The 23,086-nt window shown below is 43.3% G+C and overlaps 2 protein-coding genes across 5 annotated transcripts in view; one reads left to right on the top strand and one right to left on the bottom strand.

Moving 5' to 3' along the window:
• The window catches only part of man1a2 (mannosidase, alpha, class 1A, member 2), a 117,234-nt gene that overhangs the window by 7,258 nt on the left and 86,890 nt on the right, over nucleotides 1-23,086 (bottom strand). For all 4 annotated transcript variants that reach the window (XM_023837164.2, XM_023837166.2, XM_023837165.2 and 1 more), the window contains 7 exons: nucleotides 8,908-9,002; nucleotides 6,823-6,946; nucleotides 5,828-5,921; nucleotides 3,481-3,596; nucleotides 3,096-3,315; nucleotides 2,737-2,909; nucleotides 707-822 (listed from right to left, as the gene is read on the bottom strand). In XM_023837164.2, coding sequence (XP_023692932.1) covers nucleotides 707-822; nucleotides 2,737-2,909; nucleotides 3,096-3,315; nucleotides 3,481-3,596; nucleotides 5,828-5,921; nucleotides 6,823-6,946; nucleotides 8,908-9,002 — 938 coding nt within the window. The remainder of the gene's footprint in view (nucleotides 1-706; nucleotides 823-2,736; nucleotides 2,910-3,095; nucleotides 3,316-3,480; nucleotides 3,597-5,827; nucleotides 5,922-6,822; nucleotides 6,947-8,907; nucleotides 9,003-23,086) is intronic.
• On the top strand, nucleotides 19,314-23,009 carry LOC140578798 (uncharacterized). Its single transcript, XM_072700707.1, has 2 exons — nucleotides 19,314-19,996; nucleotides 22,188-23,009. Exons 1-2 carry the CDS (start codon nucleotides 19,868-19,870, stop codon nucleotides 22,698-22,700), a joined length of 642 nt encoding a protein of 213 aa, XP_072556808.1. The 5' UTR covers nucleotides 19,314-19,867; the 3' UTR covers nucleotides 22,701-23,009.

The raw sequence follows: 23,086 nt of genomic DNA, 5'->3' as shown, positions 1-23,086 counted from the left end.
CATTGCAAAGTTATAATAAAAATCAATAAAAATAAAATAAAAAATCTATAAAAATAATCATATATCTCACAACCAGTAGTTTTAAGTAAAACATTTATTTTAAGCAGCAATACATTGAAACCCAAGTTATAATTTTAAAAGAGCTGTTCTGAGTTAAAAAGTTCATTGACAAGCAGTCTCATTGGGTGCTTCTTAATTAGTACTACATTGCAATAAAATAAACACCAAACACCATTTGTGTTCAGTATCCCTTTGTGATTAAATTGGAATTAATACCAAAATGGCAAGAACAGAATTGAATGAGTCAGTCAATAATATTATGGCACTAAATAAAAAGAAAATGTCTGTGTGGAAGATATGTGCAGATATGTTAAACTTTGCTTGTCAAATGACTTTTGTTATGCAGCCAGTGAATTTGCAACATTTTTACAGAATTAAGCATTCCAAGAGCTTTCTGTGAACATTGTATTTCACGCACCATCTATCACATACTGATCACCTAGCTGATTCTCCTCACTCTCAGGGTGTCTCTAGCAAACAAAGGCTATATCCTCTCTGCTGTAAACCTTACTCTGTAGAGGCTGGCACATGTGAGAGCAGCAAGGGCACTGAAGCAGTCAAACAGTGTAAGATTTACACAGTGAGAGAAGGACAGATAGGCACAATCTGATATTGAGAGTGTAAGACTGAGGGACTGAAAACTTGCTTCAGAGTCTCTGCCAGAAAGAAGCTCTGCTGCACGTCGTCATAGGCAGGGCTGGAGGAATAGACATCCTTGACTCCGGAAAACCCGCCACTGACCCGACAGTGCTTATTGATGGCCTGAAAGAAAGGTGAGGGACAAGTGTGAGTGAGGCAGGTAAAAGGTTATATCACATACTCCATGAGGCCAGGGTGAATGAGGCAGCTACAGGGGTACATCACAGGTGACATGAGACCAAGGTGAGTAAGGCAGCTACATGGGTACACAGGGGTACAGATGGTGGGGTGACAGGGGGATACATCCCAGTAATATAGGGACCCTGATCCCCCCACTTTTGAGGGGAAAAAAATAACAAAACTTTGTTTAGTAACATCCCTAATTTTGGGTGGATACCATGATGTTTGAACTCATCAAACTATGTTGACCATCACAAACTACTCATGGCATGTGTTTGCTGCAAGTAGGAGCGAAGCAGCTACATGGGTACGTCACAGGAAGAATGATTTATTATAAATAAATAAATAAATAAATAATAACAACTGGGGGGTATTCCATGAAAGTAGCTAAAGAAAGCCAGACTTTCTCGAAAAAGTCAGACTCAAACTAGCGCCATCTCTAAATTTAGCCTCATGTCGTTCCACGAATGCAGTTCAGCTTTAACTAATCAAGGCTCAAACAAGACAGACTTCCATAGTCTCACTTAGTGCGCACACCCGAGATATGTAAGAAGCCCAAATGAATGGATGAACGATAGATCGACCAAATGAATCGAAAAGTGTGTAAAACGAGAGTATTGTTTTGTTTTTTTCCGCCGCAGAACAAACACTGCTGATGGAGCTGTATGAAAAAAAACAAAGATGTAATCGCTAAAAAGGCAATACTGTGGTCATAAAGCCAGTCAGTTGGCTTGGCAATGAATTGTAGACAGACTAAATGCGTAACTTATGTAAATGTTACAATTGCCTAGTACAGTGACATGGTGGTACAGTGGTTTATGCTGTTGCCTTACACCGTGAAAGTTCCTGGTTCGATCCCCGTAGCCAACGAGGAACTGTCTGGGTTAAGTTCACGTGTCATTCTTACTGTTTAATGTTATTCTGTATTATTTGATCTCTGTAAAATACTTTCAATCACATCCGTGTGAAATGTTCTGCACAAATAACCATATCTTGTTTTTGCTTTTTACTAGTAAAATTTTAAAGTATACTGTGACTAAACAAAATATAAAAATATTTTCCTGTTCGTATTATTTTTACAGATTTTTTTTCAGTTTCAGTCATTGCATTTCATGTTTGACCTTTGTAATATGGGTACACTTATATTTTAATTATTTTGGAATTATTTGGAATGCTGAGACGTGATTTTTATAGGCTTTATTGCAGGGGTCACCAACCTTTTTGAAACTCAGAGCTACTTCACGGGTACTGAGCCATAGGAAGGGCTACCAGTTTGAAATGCTCTCCTAAACTTATCTGAACTTCATGTATAATAAACCTGTTTTAAATGCTTTTTTTAAGATATTGTCATTTTCGAATCTATATAAATGCAAATGTGATTAAAGAAAATAATAACAGGTTAAAATAAAATTTTAGATGCTGCTCTCTGGTGAGTTGTGCTATTTTTAGAACAGGTCCGTGGGCGACTCATGTGGTCCTTGGGGGCATCCGGGTGCCCGTGGGCACCATGTTGGTGACCCCTGCTTTATTGTATTTATTACATGACATGAGTAGTGAGAGCTTGGAATTTGGATTTTTTTGGGAACTGTTCCCACACGTCGGGTGTCTCGCTAAGCGTGACAGTTAACCTAATCCGGAGCAGACTTGTTCACTCACCTAAGTTACCATGGTAGCTCAGCGGGGATTCATTTAAGACATGTTGATGGAACGGAACTCCCACTTGAACCAGACTTGTCGACATAAGTCAGACTTTCCCTTAATCCTGCTTCGTGGAACACCTCCCTGGCTGTTGTAAATATTTCACGGACAGGTTTGCTCACTCCACTCCACACATGCACACTCCTGTCCTGCACCTACCTCTGCGGCCTCCCAACCCCACTGGCGGTACTTGGGGTCATGGGTGAACCTCCACATGTACCAGTAGGTCTCAATGACTTCAGGCCTCAGTATGTAATACTTCTCATTCTGGCGGATGGCTACAGCTTCTAGGCCACTGTCAAACTTGAAAGCCTCTGGCCCGAGCTTCAGCACTGGTGTGGAGAGAAGGAGATTGCACTGTGATGTTCGTTCATCTATAATCAATAATGACAATTCATGTATTTCATGCAGGGACTATATTAGTTCATGATTTGCTCTTAAATTGTAACTGAGTAACTAAGTTAGTTGTGCCCCTCAATTACAGTATTGCCGCCTGGTTCTTGACTTTCTGCTCTCACCCGTACGGTCATATGATTCATGGCATGTGTGGGCGATTTCGGCCCCCAGCTGCAAATAGTGTCCAGCCTTGTCATTTGGTGAGCCATCAGCTCCCAGGGCAAACATGCCCCCAGCAAAGCAGGTCAGGTGACCCATCTTGCGCTCCAGGTGTCCGTTCTTCCATTCTCCGATGAAGGTCAAGCCGCCACTGGACTTGCGAATCAAATGTCGCTCTATAGCCTAAAGACATGTGGGTGTATTTCATAAAGCTTCATACATTTATACATGGTATTATTGGAGGTTGAGCTTCTGGCTTGTAAAGGATGGATGGATTGATGGATGATGATAACAGGAGTGAGGATTTGTTAGAGCTGCAAACTCTAGATTAAAGAGTTAAGGGCTCACCTCAATAGCATCATCATAGGTCTTCCTGGCCTCCTTGTCAGTTCTGTCAGACATGAGCCAGGCTTTTAGGAGGTATTCATAGAAACTGTCCCCTAGTCCTCCCACAGAGGTGTGGTCTGAGGGCAGAAACACTCATTAATCCGCCATAACCTTTAGCAGGTTGAGGTTTCCTTCTGTTCTGAACAGACCAATGTCAATCACGTGATACATATACAATTATCCAGAAAAGCACTGAGGTAGACCACAGGAAAACATCTCCCTGTCACTGTGACAGCAGATAAAAAAGCACTGCAGTAGAGTGTTCATTCAGTCAGATGATCTGTTTAGGGGACCAGGTTAAGGAGAAGACTCTGAAACAAGCAGGAACCACGATCCACACAAACTGTAGGTTGCTAAGGGCTTCTCTCCTCTTGACTGACCAACAGCAGGTCACATTTTAAAGGAAAGGGAACACTGGGGGCACTGTTCCTGAAATCCAGAGTGAAACTGGCAGCACTGAGCCTCCTGGCAAAATCATCTGATCAAGTTTTAGCACTAAATCCGCTTCCTACTGCCCTGGGAAGACAAGTGCCAGAGTACAAAGCTGTGTTTTCATTCTTTATCCATCACAATTATTTTAAAATCTGCTAAAATAGATATTCAGCCTGTCTATGCCCAGTCTCCTTGGTTTTTGCTTTCATCCTGCATCTCGTGTCTTCCACTCAATTAACTGGAATAGTGCCAACTTAATTAGGAAGATAATGACTGGTTGTATTCAAGGCCTGTACAATAATCACTACTGCAGAGTACAATTAGTGGCAATACAAATTTTTTACTCCTTGAACTAAGAGAGACGGGTCTTTTTCAGGATGCTTTCCCTATGCTTGGGGGTCAGGCCTCAGAAAGCCAGAGAAAACTTGTTCCAGTGAAAGACAGCAGTAAAAGTAAGAGGAAGTACAAAACTAAGAGGAAGCATTCTACTATTAATATGACTGAGCATGAAGGCAGGATCTTGGTTTTTTGTTATTTATATTTCAACATTAGATCCTGTGACTAGACAGGGAAGACTCTCCATCATCATCGCTCTGCTTTACCCCGATTCGCCCGGAGTCCCCATTACCATCTCTCTGCCTTATTCACATGGAGGGGATACCTCTTCATCAGCAGCTCTCTGATGTACTCTGATTCAATCAGAAGGGATAAGTCCCCATCACCATCTCTCTGCTTCATGCAGAGGGGATAAGTCCCCATCACCATCTCTCAGCTTCACACAGATGGGATATGTCCCCATAACCATCCCTCTGCTTCACGTGGAGGGGATAAGTCCCCATCACCATCCCTCTACTTCACACAGAGGGATAAGTCCTCATCACTATCTCTTTGCTTCACACAAGGGGGATAAATCCTCATTACCATCTCTCTGCTTCATGCAGAGGGGATAAGTCCCCATCACCACCCCCCTGTGTCATGCAGAGGGGAAAAATCCTCATTACCATCTCTCTGCTTTACCGTAATTCACTCAGAGGGGATAAATCCTCATTACCATCTCTCTGCTTCATGCAGAGGGGATAAGTCCCCATCACCACCCCCCTGTGTCATGCAGAGGGGAAAAATCCTCATTACCATCTCTCTGCTTTACCGTAATCCACTCAGAGGGGATAAGTACCCATCACAATCTCTCTATTTCACCCCAGTTCACCCAGAAGTGATAAGTTCTCATCAATACATCCTTAACCTCATCCTCAGACACTGCAGTCGCTGTGATCATCCATCCCCAATCTGCTTCCCTGTTATAATGGGTAGCTGGTGGCACTGATGGCTCCACTAAAAAATCATTAATATTCAGCTCACTAGAAGGCATACGAAAACCCCATGGATAATATTATAGCTCATAAATCTCAGCTCTGATCTCTGATGAGCTAAGGGGACTGAAGACATGTTGAAAAAATAACACAAAATAAAGTGAATGTTCAATGACAAGGTGACCTGGTTCATCTTTGCTGGCCATGCTTTTTGTAATTTCCTCTTAGAAGACTCAGATAATGGAACCTAATAGCTTTAATAAAGTCAGATACATCTGCAAGCCTTTGAGCAGTGGCAGTGCTTCTGGGATTGAAATGCCTTCAGTAAATATCTCATGGTGTTTAACTGCATCTACAAGCATTAGAGCTAAGTACTATTTGGTCATGTCTTCCGAATATAGTGACTCAGAGCTCTCCACAGCTTACACAAGGCGAAAGAGACTAAATGGTAGCAGCACTGATCTGGAGCTGTAAGATGTGGGAAACTGCAACAACGCACTGTAGGCTGTAGTGAAGTGTTAACCAATGAAACTCTTATCCAAGAGTCATTTGTGGGAAGTACTCACGCTGTCCCCAGCGTCCTGTCCGAGGGTTCAGATAATTGGGGTACAGTCCATTGGGCCGGTCCAGCTTGGCCAGTAGCTTGCGTATGTGCATAACCTTAGGAGAAATGGAGCAGGCAACTAAGACAAAGCCATACATCTCAGATGCTGGATCTCATTAGATTAGTTCACAAACTGATGAACAAATGCTGTGAGACACACACACACACACATGTCGGGTATACCTATCCTTAAGGGGACCACTCATTCACTTCTATGGGAAAAATGCTAACGCTAACTATGACAACCCTAACCCCCACCCCGCCCTATCCATAACCATAAGTAACCAAACAAAATACAAGAGTTTTTGCATTTTTAGTTTTTTCATAGCTGTTACAGATTTTTATAAAATAGAGTTTTCCCTTATGGGGACCAGGAAACCAGTCCCCATAAGGGGAAAAAAACTGATATTTATCACGTTATGGGGCCAATGTGTCCCCATAAGGATAGGTATACCCGCTCACACACACACACACACTGGATCCTGTGGTAGACATCATCTTCAGACTGACAGGTCTGACTAAGCTGGTGGCATCTCATATTGTTGCTGATCAACCTGCTCTCTCACCCTGTTCTCTTGCTATTAAAAAAAAAACTGAGAACCTGCATTGACTTCAGCCCATGTGTCAGTCATCAGCATCAGGCAAGTCTGGAGGTCACACTTTGTGCACCCATTTCATCTATCAGCTGCTTATGATACTGATTCTAGCTATATGAATTGGCTAAATCCCTGACAATCCGCACAGCAGATAAAGCCTTACTCCACAGAATCTGCTGCTGTTGCTATTACTCCAACAGCAAGTAATGGGCAACACATGAAAAGTAGATGTCTGGTTATACTAGATAGCTTAGAATGTAAGCAGCTTCCAAAGGATATATCTGACAAGGAGAACTGAACAAATACCAAAGGTAAGAGCGTGTATCTTATTCTGGGCTGAAACAGGACTGTCCCCACTCACCTTCTGGTAGAAGTTGGGGTTTCCCGACAGGTAGGTGAGGTGAACGAACTCCATGTGGAGGGTTCCGAACTCAGCGAGGATACTGCTGCCTGCTGAAGCCCAGCCCCAGTTCCGGCCTACACCGCTGGGCACATACAAACAAGGGAAGATCTGAGCAAAGATCACATTCCCTCCAAATTATATTTTATTAATCACCTTCCAATATACCAGCCACCCAGTAGGAGCGCTGAAGGACAGTTAAACTGGGTGCCAAAATACGACTCTGCTTGGTTTTGAAGTTCACTATAATTTAACATCCTTCTTTACATATGGTTGGACAGCCAAAAAAGGCTGAAGCCCTTCTTCTCAGTTTTAGTTTCAGTGCAGTTACTGTGTTTTGCCTTTGCAGGGCAGAAAAGCCTATAGATTCCATGCCAACTGTATAGCAGGACTACAGAACCCTGCACTGGCCACAAGACGGATTCCCCTTCAGGAGGGTTAGTGCTGTCATGTTTTGTTCATTTTTAAAGCTCAAGGTCTGAATGTCATATGGGTGTGACCCAAAGGCAGAGAAGAGAACTGGAAGGGAACTCTGGGCAGCATGCAGCAGAGAATGGGTTACATGGTCACCAAATGAATTGCAGAAGTGGACAGAGCACAGTCCTGCTACACTTTGGACTTTTAGAAATGCCTTTTTAAGAAAGTGACAAACTGAAGATCTGTTTTTCCAATGAAGAACTGGAAATTATTCCTGTGGGCACAACTAGCAAGACTGGGATATAGCAGAGTGTTCGGTCATAATATGCAGAAACATGCCACATGTGTCTCGGAGTGAGGCTGTTCACACAGCACTGAAGCGCATCATTGTCCTACACAGCTTTAGCCATGCAAGACAACATCCTATTCAAATAAAGCATTTTTCAATTTGCAATGAAATGTTAAACAGAAGAGATGAAGAGGGAGAGATTATTTATTCTCTGGCAATATGAATGAACTGATTTTCCTGCCAATGATAATCTGAATCAGAGTTCATTTGAGAGAAAATGGGAGAAAGGGATAAGGAGAGAGAGAGGTAAGACATAAGGAATATGTATGGAATCCCTCCTGGGATGGCAGTAATAATAATTTATTAATAATGTAAATTATATGTTCATTGTCTGTATATTGTCTGTCTAACTTAAGAGACACCATTAGCCAGAACCAAACTCATTAACTAACACAGATCAATTGACAGGCTGGTACAATTCTTTTCCCAGTTTTCAAATCATGATAATTTTACAATAAAAATGAATTTAAAAATGTTAAACAATGTGTATAGTAGAGATAGCTTGATATAATTCCATAGTGGGTATCGGATGGGTGAAATCTCTAGTGTATTGCATATGGAAATATAATATTATCCAGTCATTTTAATGTGACAGATATAACTATGATATTTGATGAGTCAGCACTAAAGAGGCATGTATACAGACACACAGCCCACTTACTCATCCAGCCCAGCTGCATGTGAAAGGGGGAATGCACCCGCAGCCATGCCCTGCACTCCCTACAGTGACCCACAGGGCAGCCCCCTACTCCACGTCCATACTGAAAACCTGCAGTATGCACTAAAGCCAGCAGCCTCACGAGTGTCACTGCCGCTCTCCAGCTCCATTAACATGCTTAGGCTGATGTAAACATTGGTCAGGCATCCATAAGCTACTCCTCACAGTACGGTGAGCATACATGTTCTCTATCAGCCATGTGCCAGTTAAGACTCACGGTCAGATACAGGCCTGCTGCACATAATTCCCTAGCTGGGACAAAATTACTTCAGATGGACCCCCATGACACACAACCCCACCCACTTGGGGCCTCTGAACCTGACCCTGCAACTGTCCCCCAGAGACAGCAGGCTTACTCAGATGCATCGTGCTGCCCCCCTAATGAGACAGATGAAGCTAAACCTTCATTTAACTTGAGCCACTAAAAAAAACGGAGAATCCCAATAATCTGACATATTAGCTGAGCACTAACACTTGTCACCTTAGGACAGCTGGGCTGGACAGTTTTCACTACGCCTAAGAGTATAACCATGTCATTGTTTGGGAAATATGCCCCGCTCACCTCTTCAGGTTCACCATGGCCCACGGGATTCCTGTGGGGGTGTTAAATGCTGGAAGAAGCTTCTCAGCCAGCTGGACCGCCTTCACCTTAAAAACCTGCAGGGGGGCCAGGAGACAAACAGATAGGGGGAGAAACGAGAAGAAGGCTTTCAGACACATTCATGTAGATGGTTTTGTGGAAGCCCTCAGCATGTTCAGGTGCCCTGATTCTGTTTCAACAGTGAAGTGCGATAACCCCATTGTTGGTCGGCTGATCGTGTTCACTGCATTCTGCACACCATACATTAAAGCCAGTCATTTAATGAATAGCTACTGCGTGGAAGCTATTGGGAGTTAATTGGTCATTGTATTTTAATTTTCACCAAAACAGCCAGTTTAAATGTTAAAATGATACAGTTAACAGTAAGATCACTGTACCAACAAAAACGTTCTGTGACTTGAAATTACTCTGTCCAGACCCCATAACAGCATGTGACCCAGATGCCACAGATTGAGGAACATGCAGTCTTTCTATTGGGCTCTCCTAATAAGCTCACAGGATTTCCCTGAAAGCCCCTGTTGGCTGAGCATACTCCTCCCAGTTCAGTGATATGTAGTTACCCAGGGCCTTCCTTTGGCCAGCAGTGCACCACAAACAACGCTGAAGTTTTTCACTTAAGGACATACTTGTCGCTTAGTAGGTTGGATGCCACTCTGGTGCCCACTTTGATGACATTTCGGTATATTTAGTCCATGCTTCCTGAGAATCCCCACAACATTAATACCAATACAAAGAAGAAAATGTTTCCATTAAAATGAAGAGGGTGCAACATCTAACGTCGGTATCGCTACCAAGCGTCGGAAAAGGACAGTTGCTCCTGAGCTTTGCTCGGTCGCCAGTCGGGGCCGGGAGGACATTTTCCACTTTTTTCCCGCTCCGGCAGTAGCCTGCTGTGAGGGGGTTTTTGTGGTTTTTCGACCTCCCAAGAGCAACTTCGATTTCGCCTTGTTTTTAGTTCATACTTGGTTCAGGCAGAAGTTCTTCTGGTAAGTAGTAGTAAGTTTATCAGGTTTAAAATTTTTAATAAAATAATAATAAAGTTCCGTTTTAACACAAGTAATAACTTATTTTAGTGTACTCCGCACGTTACTGCATTTATTGTTACGCAAATTAATCTTTATAGTTAAATACACTATATAAATTTACTGGGCTGGGAGTACGGGGTCATAGTGAGTTAGTTAATTATGGGGCCAGCTCAGTGTTGCGTTTGCAAGATGTTTGCCCTTCTGGACGTTAGTGTCCAGTCGGACTTCATCTGCGAGCGATGTAAGCTAGTGGACTCACTCATGGTCAAGGTTCGCGACCTTGAGGAGCAACTGGCTCGCATCCAATGCAACAGTGAGTTAGATGAGCTAGTTGATACGCCGTTTAGGGAGACGGTGTGTACGCCACTAACGGGGGGGAGGGAGAATGAAGAGCAGAGAGGTCGAGAGAGCTGGGTGACCGTAGGTCGTAGACGCAGGAAAAGGCGTACACACGTTACAGAGGCGGCATCACCTGAGGTGTCTGTGTCTAACAGGTTTCAGGTGCTTCCAGCTTTAGAGCCGGAAGGGACTGGGGAAGCAGGTGGGCCCTTGGGCACTGAGGAGCCCCCTCCCCCCAGAAAGAGGGAGGTTGTGGTAGTGGGGGATTCAATTATTAGGGGAGTAGACAGTTATGTGTGCACGCGTGATAGAGGGTCCCGTACGGTGTCTTGCCTGCCTGGTGCCCAGGTAGGAGACCTTCCAGATCGTGTGGACAAGCTTTTGGCCCCAGCTGGGGTGGATCCAGTTGTTGTGGTGCATGTTGGCACCAACGACATAGGCAAGGGTAGAAGGGCTGTTCTGCAGGATAAATTTATAGAAGTCGCCAATAAGCTTAGAAGCAGAACGTCCATGGTGGTATTTTCCGAAATACTCCCCGTGCCACGCGCAAGTGAGGCTAAGTTAGCTGAGATAAGGAGATTAAATGCGTGGCTAAAAGGATGGTGTAGGAAAGAGGGGTTTAGGTTTATGGGGCACTGGAGGACCTTCTGGAACAGGTGGGACCTGTTCAAGCCGGATGGGTTGCATCTGAACCGGAGGGGAACCAGTGTACTGGGAAGGCGTATTTGTAGAGTAGTTGAGGAATGTTTAAACTAGGGACTGGGGGGGCAGGGAGGTTAGTTAAGTATGTAACTGGGGGGAAACGGAAAGCCCAAAAAAATCATATTATAAGTAGGCACTGTAATAAGCCTACCCTTTGTTGTCTGTATTTAAACGCCAGGAGTATTAGGAATAAAATTCATGATTTAGAGGCTCTTATCTCATCGGACTCTTATGATATTATAGCAATAACTGAAACGTGGTTGAGTGATAAGGATGGACAAGAATATAATATGGATGGTTACACATTGTTCCGTAAAGACCGTATAGGTAAGAAGGGAGGTGGTGTTGCAGTATATGTAAAGGAAATCTTGCAGGCAAGGGAGCTTACTGATATAAGTAAAAGTACGGAAGCTATATGGGTAAAATTAGATGCTACAAACTCAAATAGCCTAATTGTCGGTGTTTGTTACAGAGCACCCAATGTAGCTGCTGAGGAAAGCAGATTGTTATACAGTGATATTAGGATTATGAGCAATAAAAATGATGTGGTAGTTATGGGTGATTTTAATCTACCGGGGATACAGTGGGACATTGTTGCTGGCTCTTCTGAAAATGAACTTGAGATGGTGGAATTAGTACAGGATTGTTTTTTTACTCAGTTTGTTAACACCCCTACCAGGGGAGATGCCATTCTTGATCTTGTTTTGTCTAATAACCAGGACAGGATTGGTAAATTAGATGTTTTAGAACCACTTGACAGTAGCGATCATAACATGGTTAAATTTGAGGTTAAGTTTAGTGCCCGAAGAGCAAAGTCCAAATCAAAAATATATAATGTTAGGAAGGCTAACTTCAATTGTATGAGATTAAAACTAGAAACCGTGAACTGGATGGAGTTAAATAACAAAACTGTTGAAGAGGCATGGGAATTTTTTAAAAGCACATTATTGCAAGTACAAGAGGACTTCATACCTGTTTCTAGCAAGAATAAATCTAGGAAATTGCAACCTAGGTGGTTTAATAGGGACATAAAGTATAAAGTAAGGAGGAAAAGGGCTTTGTTCCAGAGATGGAAAATAACTGATGATGACATAATAAAGCAAGAGTATCTAAATCTACAGGCTGAATTAAAAAATGACATTAGACGAGCTAAAAGGAATGTCGAAAGGAAGATCGCATTGGAGGCTAAGGATGACGTTAAAAGTTTCTTCCAGTATTTTAACTCTAAAAGAGCTCTAAAAGCTGAAATTACTAATCTGCAGGATAGTAAGGGTCTTATAATTGAAAACGACATTGACATAGTAAATGAGTTCAATGATAGTTTTGCACGGGTATTCACTGTCGAGGACACTAGTAACTTACCAGTTCTTATTACTAATTCAACATCGTCTATAACTAATATATATATAACTGAAGCTGATGTTTTGCAAAGCCTAGCTAAGCTCAAAATAAATAAATCACAGGGCCCTGATGGCATCTTACCTATAGTGTTAAAAGAGATGAGGGATATTATTTGCCGACCCTTAACATTACTGTTTCAAAAATCCTTATCTGAAGGTGTGGTACCTTCTGATTGGAAGCATGCCAACATAACGCCCATTTTCAAAAAAGGGGATAGAAGTAATTTGTCAAACTATAGGCCAATCAGTCTAACTTGTATAACTGGTAAAGTTATGGAGGCTATAATCAAAGAGAAAATGGTAGATTACCTGGACTCAAATAACATTTTGAGGGATAGCCAGCATGGATTTAGGAGAGGTAGATCCTGTTTAACAAATCTGTTGGAGTTTTTTGAGGAAGCTACTCAGGAAGTTGATGATAAGAAGGCCTATGATGTCATCTATTTAGATTTCCAAAAGGCTTTTGATGTTGTTCCCCACAAGAGGCTCTCACTTAAACTCAAAGCGACAGGTATTTTAGGAACTGTAGCGACTTGGATTGATAACTGGTTAACGGATAGGAAGCAGCGAGTAGTTATAAGAGGCTCGATGTCACAGTGGGCCTGCGTTCATAGTGGGGTACCGCAGGGTTCAATTTTAGGACCACTTTTGTTCCTAATTTACATAAATGATATAGACACCAATATATACAGTAAACTGGTGAAATTTGCAGATGACACCAAGGTGGGTGGTGTAGCAGATACTGAACTAGCGGCTCAGCAGCTACAGCGGGATCTTAATTTAATTAGTGACTGGGCTGACACCTGGCAGATGAAATTTAACATAGACAAATGTAAGGTACTCCATGTAGGGAGCAGAAATATAAAGTACAGGTATTTTATGGGACCTACTGAAATAAAGGTAGCTGATTATGAGAAAGACCTTGGTGTGTATGTTGATGCTTCCATGTCTCATTCTCGCCAGTGTGGGGAAGCAATAAAAAAGGCCAATAGGATGTTGGGGTACATCTCCAGGTGTGTGGAGTTTAAGTCAAGGGAGGTAATGCTAAGATTATACAATTCCTTGGTGAGACCTCACCTAGAATATTGTGTACAGGTTTGGTCACCATATCTTAAAAAGGACATAGCGGCCTTAGAAAAGGTGCAGCGTAGGGCCACAAGAATGATTCCTGGTCTTAGAGGAATGTCATACGAGGAAAGGTTATTTGAGCTAAATCTGTTCAGCCTCAAGCAAAGGAGACTGAGGGGGGACATGATCCAGGTCTATAAGATTCTAACAGGTTTGGATGCTGTTCAACCGAATAGTTACTTCAGCATTAGTTCAAATACAAGAACTCGTGGCCATAGGTGGAAATTAGCGGGAGAACATTTCAAACTGGATTTAAGGAAGCACTTCTTTACACAGCGTGTAGTCAGAGTATGGAATAGTCTTCCTGATAACGTAGTGCAAGCTGAATCCTTGGGTTCCTTTAAATCAGAGCTAGATAAGATTTTAACAACTCTGAGCTATTAGTTAAGTTCTCCCCAAGCGAGCTCGATGGGCCGAATGGCCTCCTCTCGTTTGTATAGTTCTTATGTTCTTATGTTCTTATTACCAGATGGCAACTCTCCAGTGCATGCCTGCCCCCATGTGGGCCTAATCTTCTGAATACATCAGTGGGCAGAATCCTGTTAGCATACACACGTCTATATAAAACTATATACCTTGCTGGATCTGGAATTGCGTGCTTATAATTTACAGTGTCTCAAGGGGGCGCTCTCATGCTAGAGTGCACCAAGAAGCTGTACAAAGGATTAGAAATGGAGGGTGACTTTCATTGAGTCTTCTCAGGGCTTCCAGGAGATGTGGTTAAATCCAGTATGGTTAAATGTTAAGCTCCTTTTGTTCAAAGTTAGTGCCATCCTAGACTGCCAGAAACAAACTTAAGGCTGCCTGCAGAAGGTCTCCGTTTTGGGTGATTACTGTCCAGAAGCCACATGGGAGGCATGTGGACCACTCTGGCTGGGAGAGACAGGGGGATTCTGGGACTGTGCCTGCTGTTGTTAACATGTGACAGCCCACAGTGTGACTGCGCACAGGCTGGGCTGCAGACAGCTGCATTACTGACGTTGGTTCGCTTTATCTGTGAGCTGGCCAGCAGGCCTGGAAATCAGCACATGGAAATATTTTACATTGTGCATAATGAATGTATCTTTCAGAACGTTTCATGTTAGGCATATTTGTGCATCCTTAAGAATGATGTGTTAAATTATTTGCTCTAATGATATGCTAGAGATCATAAAACCAAGAGAACTTGAGGCCATGTCCTGCTTAGGAACCTCAGTCCCAATTGGTCCATTTTAACCATAAATGTCAGAGTGTTTTAGAGTCTAATCATGGCATCCAATTTGTCCTCATGGTCTGAAGCATGCAAACTATCAGAAAAGTGTCTGAAATAATGAGCAAGACCAAGGTGGATTTATTGTGTAGTAAAACATGAGCATCACAAGGCTACGTTGACTTGGGGGGATTTACAGGCACAGAAAGCCCTTGTCCTGGAAGGTCATGGTACCTATACATAAGATCTCTACAGGACCCTCCTGCCTGACAGCACAACATGCTGGATATATGAAACAATGACTGGAAGAACTATGAGGGACTATGAATGAGGTGCCTGATGAATTCTCAGATTCAGAATAAATCCTCAGGAATCTGTCAAAAAAAGTACAAATGAAAGCCACTTCCAGCAATAATGTTAAACAATGGTTTCTTCTCTCTTTCCTTAAGACCATAATGTTGATGTATTTTCCACTGAGCACGCTTCCATAATGAAACTGCTTTTAAAGTAAGCCTTTCCCAAGATTCAGCAGACACTGAATAGGCTTTTCACTTCTTTGACTAGACTGAGGACTGCAGCTCCTCAAGAGGCTTATTGTTTGGCTGCTGTTGCCAAGCTTAGTATGGAATAGTCTTCCTGCTAGTGTAGCGGAAGCTAAAACCCTGGGTTCCTTTAAATCAGAGCTAGATAAGATTTTAACAACTCTGAGCTATTAGTTAAGTTCTCCCCAAACGAGCTTGATGGGCCGAATGGCCCCCTCTCGTTTGTAAATTTCTTATGTTCTTATGACACAGGTTCACCTAGAGGAACCTGGAAAATTATGCACTTAGCAGAATGTAGAGCTGCATCCTTATTCTCCCACCTATCTCTGCATGCTACCATCTCAACAGTACTCACATCATCCCACCTGTATCCATATCGCCACTAAAAGGTAACTGAATTACCAACTAGATGATAATGATTCAAACATTTGGCTTTTTATTGCTATTTTTTGAATACACATTCCCTAAAAAGATTCTAGAAATACACTACCGTTCAAAAGTTTAGGGTCACTTTCCTTGCTTTTTTCCATTAAATTAACGCCAGAAGATCAGAAATACTTTGTAGACATTGTTAATGTTGTAAATGACAATCATAGCTGGAAACAGCTGCATCAGGGGTCTCCAACTCCGGTCCTGGATAGTTACTAAGTAGGTTTTCTATCCTACTTGGCTTCTGATGAGCCACACTAGTTCTCAGGTAAATACCAGGGCCAGGTGTGGCTAATCAGAAGCCAGGTAGGATAGAAAACTTACTGGATAATAGCTCTCCAGGACCGTAGTTGGAGACCCCTGATCTACATAGGTGTACGGAGACCCATTATCAGCAACAATTACTCCTGTGTTCCAGTAGAATGTTGTTTTTACTAATTGCAAGTGTCGTGTCCTCATGGCGATTGGGGGGGGGGGGATTTATGTTATTTTGGGTTTTTCTTTTTGTGGGTGGTCTGTGTTTTTGTTTTACCCAGGCAGTGTCGTGGACAGCTATGCAGGACCTTGCAGCATGCTCCTGGTTGTGATTGGTTGGGGCATGGTGATTAATGTTGTTCCGATTCCGATACTAGTATCGGAAATGCTGCCGATACCACCAAAAAATCTGGCATCTGTATCGGCGAGTATTTGAGTCCACGTACCGATCCGATACCATTTTCCTAAACATAACCTTTTTTTTTTTTTTTAATTTTTTTTTATTAAACTTCTCAAACAAGATAACAATATAGTCTCAAGTCTCAAGTCTCGTTTATTTATATAGCCCTTTCAACCACAACGTAGACCAAAGGACTGTACATAAAAGCAAACAGACACATAACATCAAATAACAAATTCAAGAATTAAAAGCCACAAAATACAAATACGTTTTCACACGAACTTTAAAAACATCGACTGTTGGAGCAGATCTAATATCAGGGGGAAGCACATTCCACAGTCTAGGGCCAACTACTGAGAAAGCTCGATCCCCTTTAGTTTTAAGACGTGTTCTTGGAACAAAGAGCAATAAACAATTAGAAGACCTTTGTGATCTACCAGTGTTCATAAGCACCAAGTCCTTAATATATTCCGGGGCCAAGCCATGGACAGCTTTATAAACATACAACAACACCTTATATTGTATTCGAAATTTTACCGGCAGCCAATGAAGCCGTTCTAAAACGGGGGTAATATGCTCCCTTTTCTTAGTACCAGTAAGTAGTCTCGCGGCAACATTTTGAACCAACTGCAATTTTGAAATTAGAGACTGACCAAGTCCTACATAAAGAGCATTACAGTAATCCAAACGAGAAGAGATAAAAGCATGAATCACTATTTCAAGATCGGCAACAGACAAAAATGATTTCATTTTCGCAATAATCCTCAACTGATAAAAACAATTTTTAACCACATTTTTAACCTGATGGTCAAACATAAGAGCGGAGTCAAAAATGACACCTAAATTTCTTATTTTAGGACGAACCTTTGATTCCCATGTACCTAACAAATCAGTTAAACCAGTGTTATCCTTATTCATCCCAAAAACCATAACTTCCGACTTGCTAGCATTTAACTGCAGGCAATTTTGCTCTAACCAGGTGGTTACCTCCTTTAAACAAGATACCAGTGATAGATTAGGATAATATAGTGCATTTACAATATAACAAAAAGCAATATACAAGAATAAATGGTTAAGAACAAGGCAGTTGTCAAAATAAAGAGCATTAAAAGAATAGTATAGGCCAGGAATACTATAAGGCAGCATACAAGTACAGTAAAGTGACCTATCATCTCGCTGTCGACATTTTTTTTTTTTTTTTTTTTTTATTGTTTAACTTCTCAAACAAGATAACAATATAGTGCATTTACAATACAACAAATCGCAGTACACAAGAATCTAAACATAACCTAGTTATGCCCGCTAGCTTTGCTTAACGCTGCAAATCGGAAATCAATTCTTCTTCGCTGCTCAGAATCTAAACACAGGAAGTTGTGTCATGTTGCCACAAGCAACCACTGTTTACGGCAGCGTGCAAGAAGTATGTCCGCTGTTTGGCAGTATTTCAGGCTTGATCAACCAGCCAGTAAAACAGCGACATGTATTATATGTCAAGCTGCAATTTCAAGGGGTGGCACAAGTATTAGCAACTTTAACACAACAAACTTAATAAAGCATTTGAAGACGCGTCACCCCGTTGAACACGATGGTTACACAAAAGCTAGGATAGAGAAGGACGAGCCGTGCCAGACGCAACAAACATTGGAAGCTTCATTCAAACGAAGAGAAAAGTTTTCACAAGACAGCCAACGAGCAATAAAGATAACCGACAGGATTATCGAGTTTATTGTACTGGATGACCAGCCACTGTCAGTGGTCGAAAATGTGGGCTTTCGCCGCTTAATTGAACATTTGGAGCCCCGGTACAGTTTGCCTGGTCGCAAATATATCTCCGAAACAGCGCTCCCTAAGCTATATGAGACAGTGCGTGAACACTGTATTGTAAAAATACTAAAATACCTTTTTCAGTTTACAGTGTTAGAATTGTGGCTGCATTTGAAGTTCTTTTTCAGATGTTGAAGTTCAGTTTTTTTTTTTTCAAAAATAAGTAATACTGTTAAATGTATGTCAGATAATAAAAACACTCTAGTTCACTATATGTACTTGTTCATGTTTTATTAAGGGATAAATCTAAAGCACAGCATAAAATAATTCTGTCAATTAATACAGGGTTAGTAGTATCTACAGCTGTATATAGAGATACACACCCAGGTATCAGATCAGTACTCGGTATCGGCCGATACCCTGAGCCCAAGTATCGGAATCGGTATCAGGAGGGGAAAAATGGTATCGGAACATCTCTAATGGTGATGGACAGGGGAAGGGGCGGGCCTTGGAGTATTTAAGATGGCCGCCAGTGTTTGGTGTGGTGGTGTGGATGGGAAAATTGGTGACAGAAACTCTGTTTTTATGCACTATTGGTTGGCCGTTTTGCTCTGGATAATGAGTACTCTGGACTGAAAGGCAAGTGGACCTGGCGCCAGGTTTCCAAGTTGCAAAGGGCAGATATTGGCACTCCGGAGTGGTGGCCATTTGGTGCTTGTGTGTATGTGTGCGTTGGGATGCCACTGCATCGCAGAGGAGTGAGGGAGATGGTTGCCAGGAGGAAACGCAGCGTGGACAAGGAGGATTAGATCCGGATGCGCTGTGTTCATTCATCAGTGTGGACAGCAGTGAGAGAGACTCAAGTGGTTGCTGGCAAGAAGGATGATGCTGGAGAGGAAGAGGGACAGCCAGAATGTTCAGCGCCCCCAAGTCAGCTCAATTGAGTGTGTGTGGCATAGCTAGTCAGGCTGAGTTGCAGGGCTGGGGGAAATCTGAGCCACCTTCTGCCCTCTCACAGCATCGAGGCCTAGGAGGATGAGCTGGAAGACGTGGACCAGAGCAGAGCAATGGAGCTAACGACGTCGTGGGGGCATCCGTGGAAGCTGAGGCAATGTCGTTGAGTAGGATGACAATCTGGGTCTGGATTTATTGAGTGACTGAGGGGAGGCACTGGGAGTAGCCAGGACCATGCGGACACTGCCTAGGGGAAAAATTGGATGAGTATTTTTGGTTTATTTTGATTTATTATTTTTGGGGGGCCACGCAGGGTAGCTGTGGCCCAGAACAGATTTTCCTTTCTTTTTATTTAAAAATATCTATTGCTTGTGGGGCATAGGCTCATCTGATTACTCCCACTAAGGGGAAATACCTTTCCACTAGCGCCTTAAGGTCACCTAGCGTGTAGTACAGTAGGTTTGCAGTGCCGAGTGGGGTGTCTACTGGTTGTTGTGGAGGACTTGTTGAAATGTGCTTGCTTTTTCATGCCTGGTGGGTGGGAAGTTGTCTCTGGGGAGTAGTTTTGGTGAGAGTCCAGAAATGAGTTGTAATTACCCAAATAAAGTTGTGCATTGTTCAGTAAAATTGCGGTGGGTCTCTGCTGTGTCGTGGCAACTGAGGTCCTAAAGGGTGTGGAATAAGTGAGTTAAGGAAAATCTGTTTGCAAAAATAATAAAAGGTTGAGTTGTGGAGGGGTCTTTCACCCTAGGCCACCACACCGCATATTTTTGGCGCATATCTCTTGTCACGGCATGGATGAGGAGCAAGGTAATGGGGGACCAACACCAGGCATGTATCAGTGGTTTTTGGGAGGAGCCTGGATTAAACACTTCAATGGGTTCGCAAGGGCAGAGTTTGGGGAGTGGAGACGGACCATCGAGGTAGGTATCAGGGCCCTCTCGCTTACACCCATACAGGAAGTAGATTTTGTGTTAAGTGCTTTAGCAGGGGAAGCTAAGAGGGAGGTGGAGCTGTTAAAAGCTGAGCAAAAAGACACTGCCAGCAAACTCTTTGAATTCTTAGAGGGAGGATACCGGGCTGGCCAAGTTAACCCTCTGGGGCCTGAGGCCTCTTTTCCACTTTCGGTGTAGTCTGACATGCCTTGACATTTTAAAATATTTCACCTATCTAAAAAACATTTATCCCAAAATGTTACATGTGCTTTTATTCAGCACAAACTCAGCACCAATAATCTGAGACTCTGAAAAACTGTGACCATATAAATATAGAAAGCGATAAATATGATGCAGTGACTATTATTAACACTCTTGACGAGGGCATCGTCGACCGCGTATCTTTCTCGTGTATTTCAGTTTATATCTCGCTGAAATCATTATGTGATCATCTTTCTTTGTTTTACTTGCATCGGGAGTGTGTAGGACCGCTCTCAGCTAAAGATAGCTATTCACGTTCTAAATAGGCTGGGTTTGAACCAGCGATCTTGTGATTACAGGCACACAGGCTTAGTACACTGAGCCATGGACACAGGTATGAGATTCGCTGCTGAAAATGGCAACATTGGCAGAAAGCTTCAGCGGCAGAGACGTATCCGTGTGCCATAATATATTTGCAAGTGGGAAGGCGATCAGAGCTGCTTCAAGACGCAGACGCTTAAGTCAGTCACTCTTGTTCTTTCTATTCGTATCACAAAGCTGTAAAAATACACTCACCTAAAGGATTATTAGGAACACCTGTTCAATTTCTCATTAATGCAATTATCTAATCAACCAATCACATGGCAGTTGCTTCAATGCATTTAGGGGTATGGTCCTGGTCAAGACAATCTCCTGAACTCCAAACTGAATGTCAGAATGGGAAAGAAAGGTGATTTAAGCAATTTTTAGCGTGGCATGGTTGTTGGTGCCAGACGGGCCGGTCTGAGTATTTCACAATCTGCTCAGTTACTGGGATTTTCACGCACAACCATTTCTAGGGTTTACAAAGAATGGTGTGCAAAGGGAAAAACATCCAGTATGCGGCAGTCCTGTGGGCGAAAATGCCTTGTTGATGCTAGAGGTCAGAGGAGAATGGGCCGACTGATTCAAGCTGATAAAAGAGCAACTTTGACTGAAATAACCACTCGTTACAACCGAGGTATGCAGCAAAGCATTTGTGAAGCCACAACACGCACAACCTTGAGGCGGATGGGCTACAACAGCAGAAGACCCCACTGGGTAGCACTCATCTCCACTACAAATAGGAAAAAGAGGCTACAACTTGCACGAGCTCACCAAAATTGGACAGTTGAAGACTGGAAAAATGTTGCCTGGTCTGATGAGTCTCGATTTCTGTTGAGACATTCAAATGGTAGTCAGAATTTGGCGTAAACAGAATGAGAACATGGATCCATCATGCCTTGTTATCACTGTGCAGGCTGGTGGTGGTGGTGTAATGGTGTGGGGGATGTTTTCTTGGCACACTTTAGTGCCAATTGGGCATCGTTTAAATGCCACGGCCTACCTGAGCATTGTTTCTGACCATGTCCATCCCTTTATGACCACCATGTACCCATCCTCTAATGGCTACTTCCAGCAGGATAATGCACCATGTCACAAAGCTCGAATCATTTCAAATTGGTTTCTTGAACATGACAATGAGTTCACTGTACTAAAATGGCCCCCACAGTCACCAGATCTCAACCCAATAGAGCATCTTTGGGATGTGGTGGAACGGGAGCTTCGTGCCCTGGATGTGCATCCCACAAATATCCATCAACTGCAAGATGCTATCCTATCAACATTTCTAAAGAATGCTTTCAGCACCTTGTTGAATCAATGCCACGTAGAATTAAGGCAGTTCTGAAGGCGAAAGGGGGTCAAACACCGTATTAGTATGGTGTTCCTAATAATCCTTTAGGTAATTGTATATTTAGTTTCTTCCTATATATATTTGCAAAGTAGACCATCCAAGGTTTCTGAGGGTGTTTTTTAAATGTGTATATGACAAAAACTCGGTTTGGCGAAATTTCTGTCAGGGCCCCAGAGGGTTAAGGGCTGACTTCTTCACGTGCCATCAGCAGCCGGGGGAAGGGGTGGGTTGGTTCATCCTCCGCCTCCGTGAATGTCATTCTAGATGAAAAGAAAGAAGGAGCCAGCCGGGGAAGAGGACGACGACGACAACGTCACCCTAAAGAGTAAACTGGTGATGGGCCTCCTAGCCGGCCCAGCGAAGGAGCTGCAGCTTATGTTGACGAGCTTATGTTGTGGTGAGCCTGGGCACATGGCAAGGAGGTGCCCCGAAGAGGGTAAGATGACAGCAAGCAGCTGGAGAGTGCGGCCGGAGGTGCGGCCAGGAACTGCCACCATTGCCACCCTTAGAGAGGCCCTGGTTGGAGAGAGCCCCGTCCTTGAGGTAATGGCGGCGGGTAGGCCGGTCCCGTGTATTCTGGATACTGGGTCAGAGGTCACTCTGTTTAGTCGAAGCTTGTTTGCTCAGTGTGTGAGGGGCACTGAAGTGAAAGGGGCAGCAGAAGTGCCTTGGTTGACCCTCCGGGCTGTGAACGGGCTGTCACTTCCATACGTGGGCTATGCGGTACTGGACTTCACGGTCACTGGGGTGGAGGTCCAGCACTTGCCGTCCCCGTAGTAGGAATGGTGATTGTGGAGGACCAGCACTTGCCGGCCCCGTAGTAGGAATGAATATAATCAGGCACTGTTGGGAGGTGCTTCAGGCACATGGGGGGGGGCAAAATTAACCCTGTTCAGATCACCGTTCCCACAGAGTGACCGACGAAAATGGGACCAGGCTTTCACCATCTGCCGGTGCCTCGAGGTGGGTATGGTGGCACTAGAGAACGCCCAGGCAGCCAGATTGAGGATGGACGTGCCCCGAGTACTGCAGCCGACCACAGTGGAGTTGGTGTGGGTGGATGTGCCCCGAGGAAGACTGCGGGATGGGGAGCAGGTGCTAATTGAGGACTATCATGGGGGACAGCAGGAGTGGTGTGTGGCTCTGGCCGTGGCACAAGTGTG

Source organism: Paramormyrops kingsleyae, chromosome 16 (genome assembly GCF_048594095.1).
Source record: "Paramormyrops kingsleyae isolate MSU_618 chromosome 16, PKINGS_0.4, whole genome shotgun sequence".
NCBI classification, from domain to species: Eukaryota; Metazoa; Chordata; class Actinopteri; order Osteoglossiformes; family Mormyridae; genus Paramormyrops; species Paramormyrops kingsleyae.
The sequence above is the reverse complement of the archived record's forward strand: the minus strand, read 5'-3'. Positions and strand labels throughout refer to the sequence as shown.

Excerpts from the sequence above, each read along its gene's own strand:
- LOC140578798 (XM_072700707.1), top strand. The coding sequence starts at position 19,868 with ATGGATGAGGAGCAAGGTAATGGGGGACCAACACCAGGCATGTATCAG. Across the intron at positions 19,997-22,187 it reads AGTGGAGACGGACCATCGAG|ATGAAAAGAAAGAAGGAGCC; the intron begins GTAGGTATCAGG and ends ATGTCATTCTAG.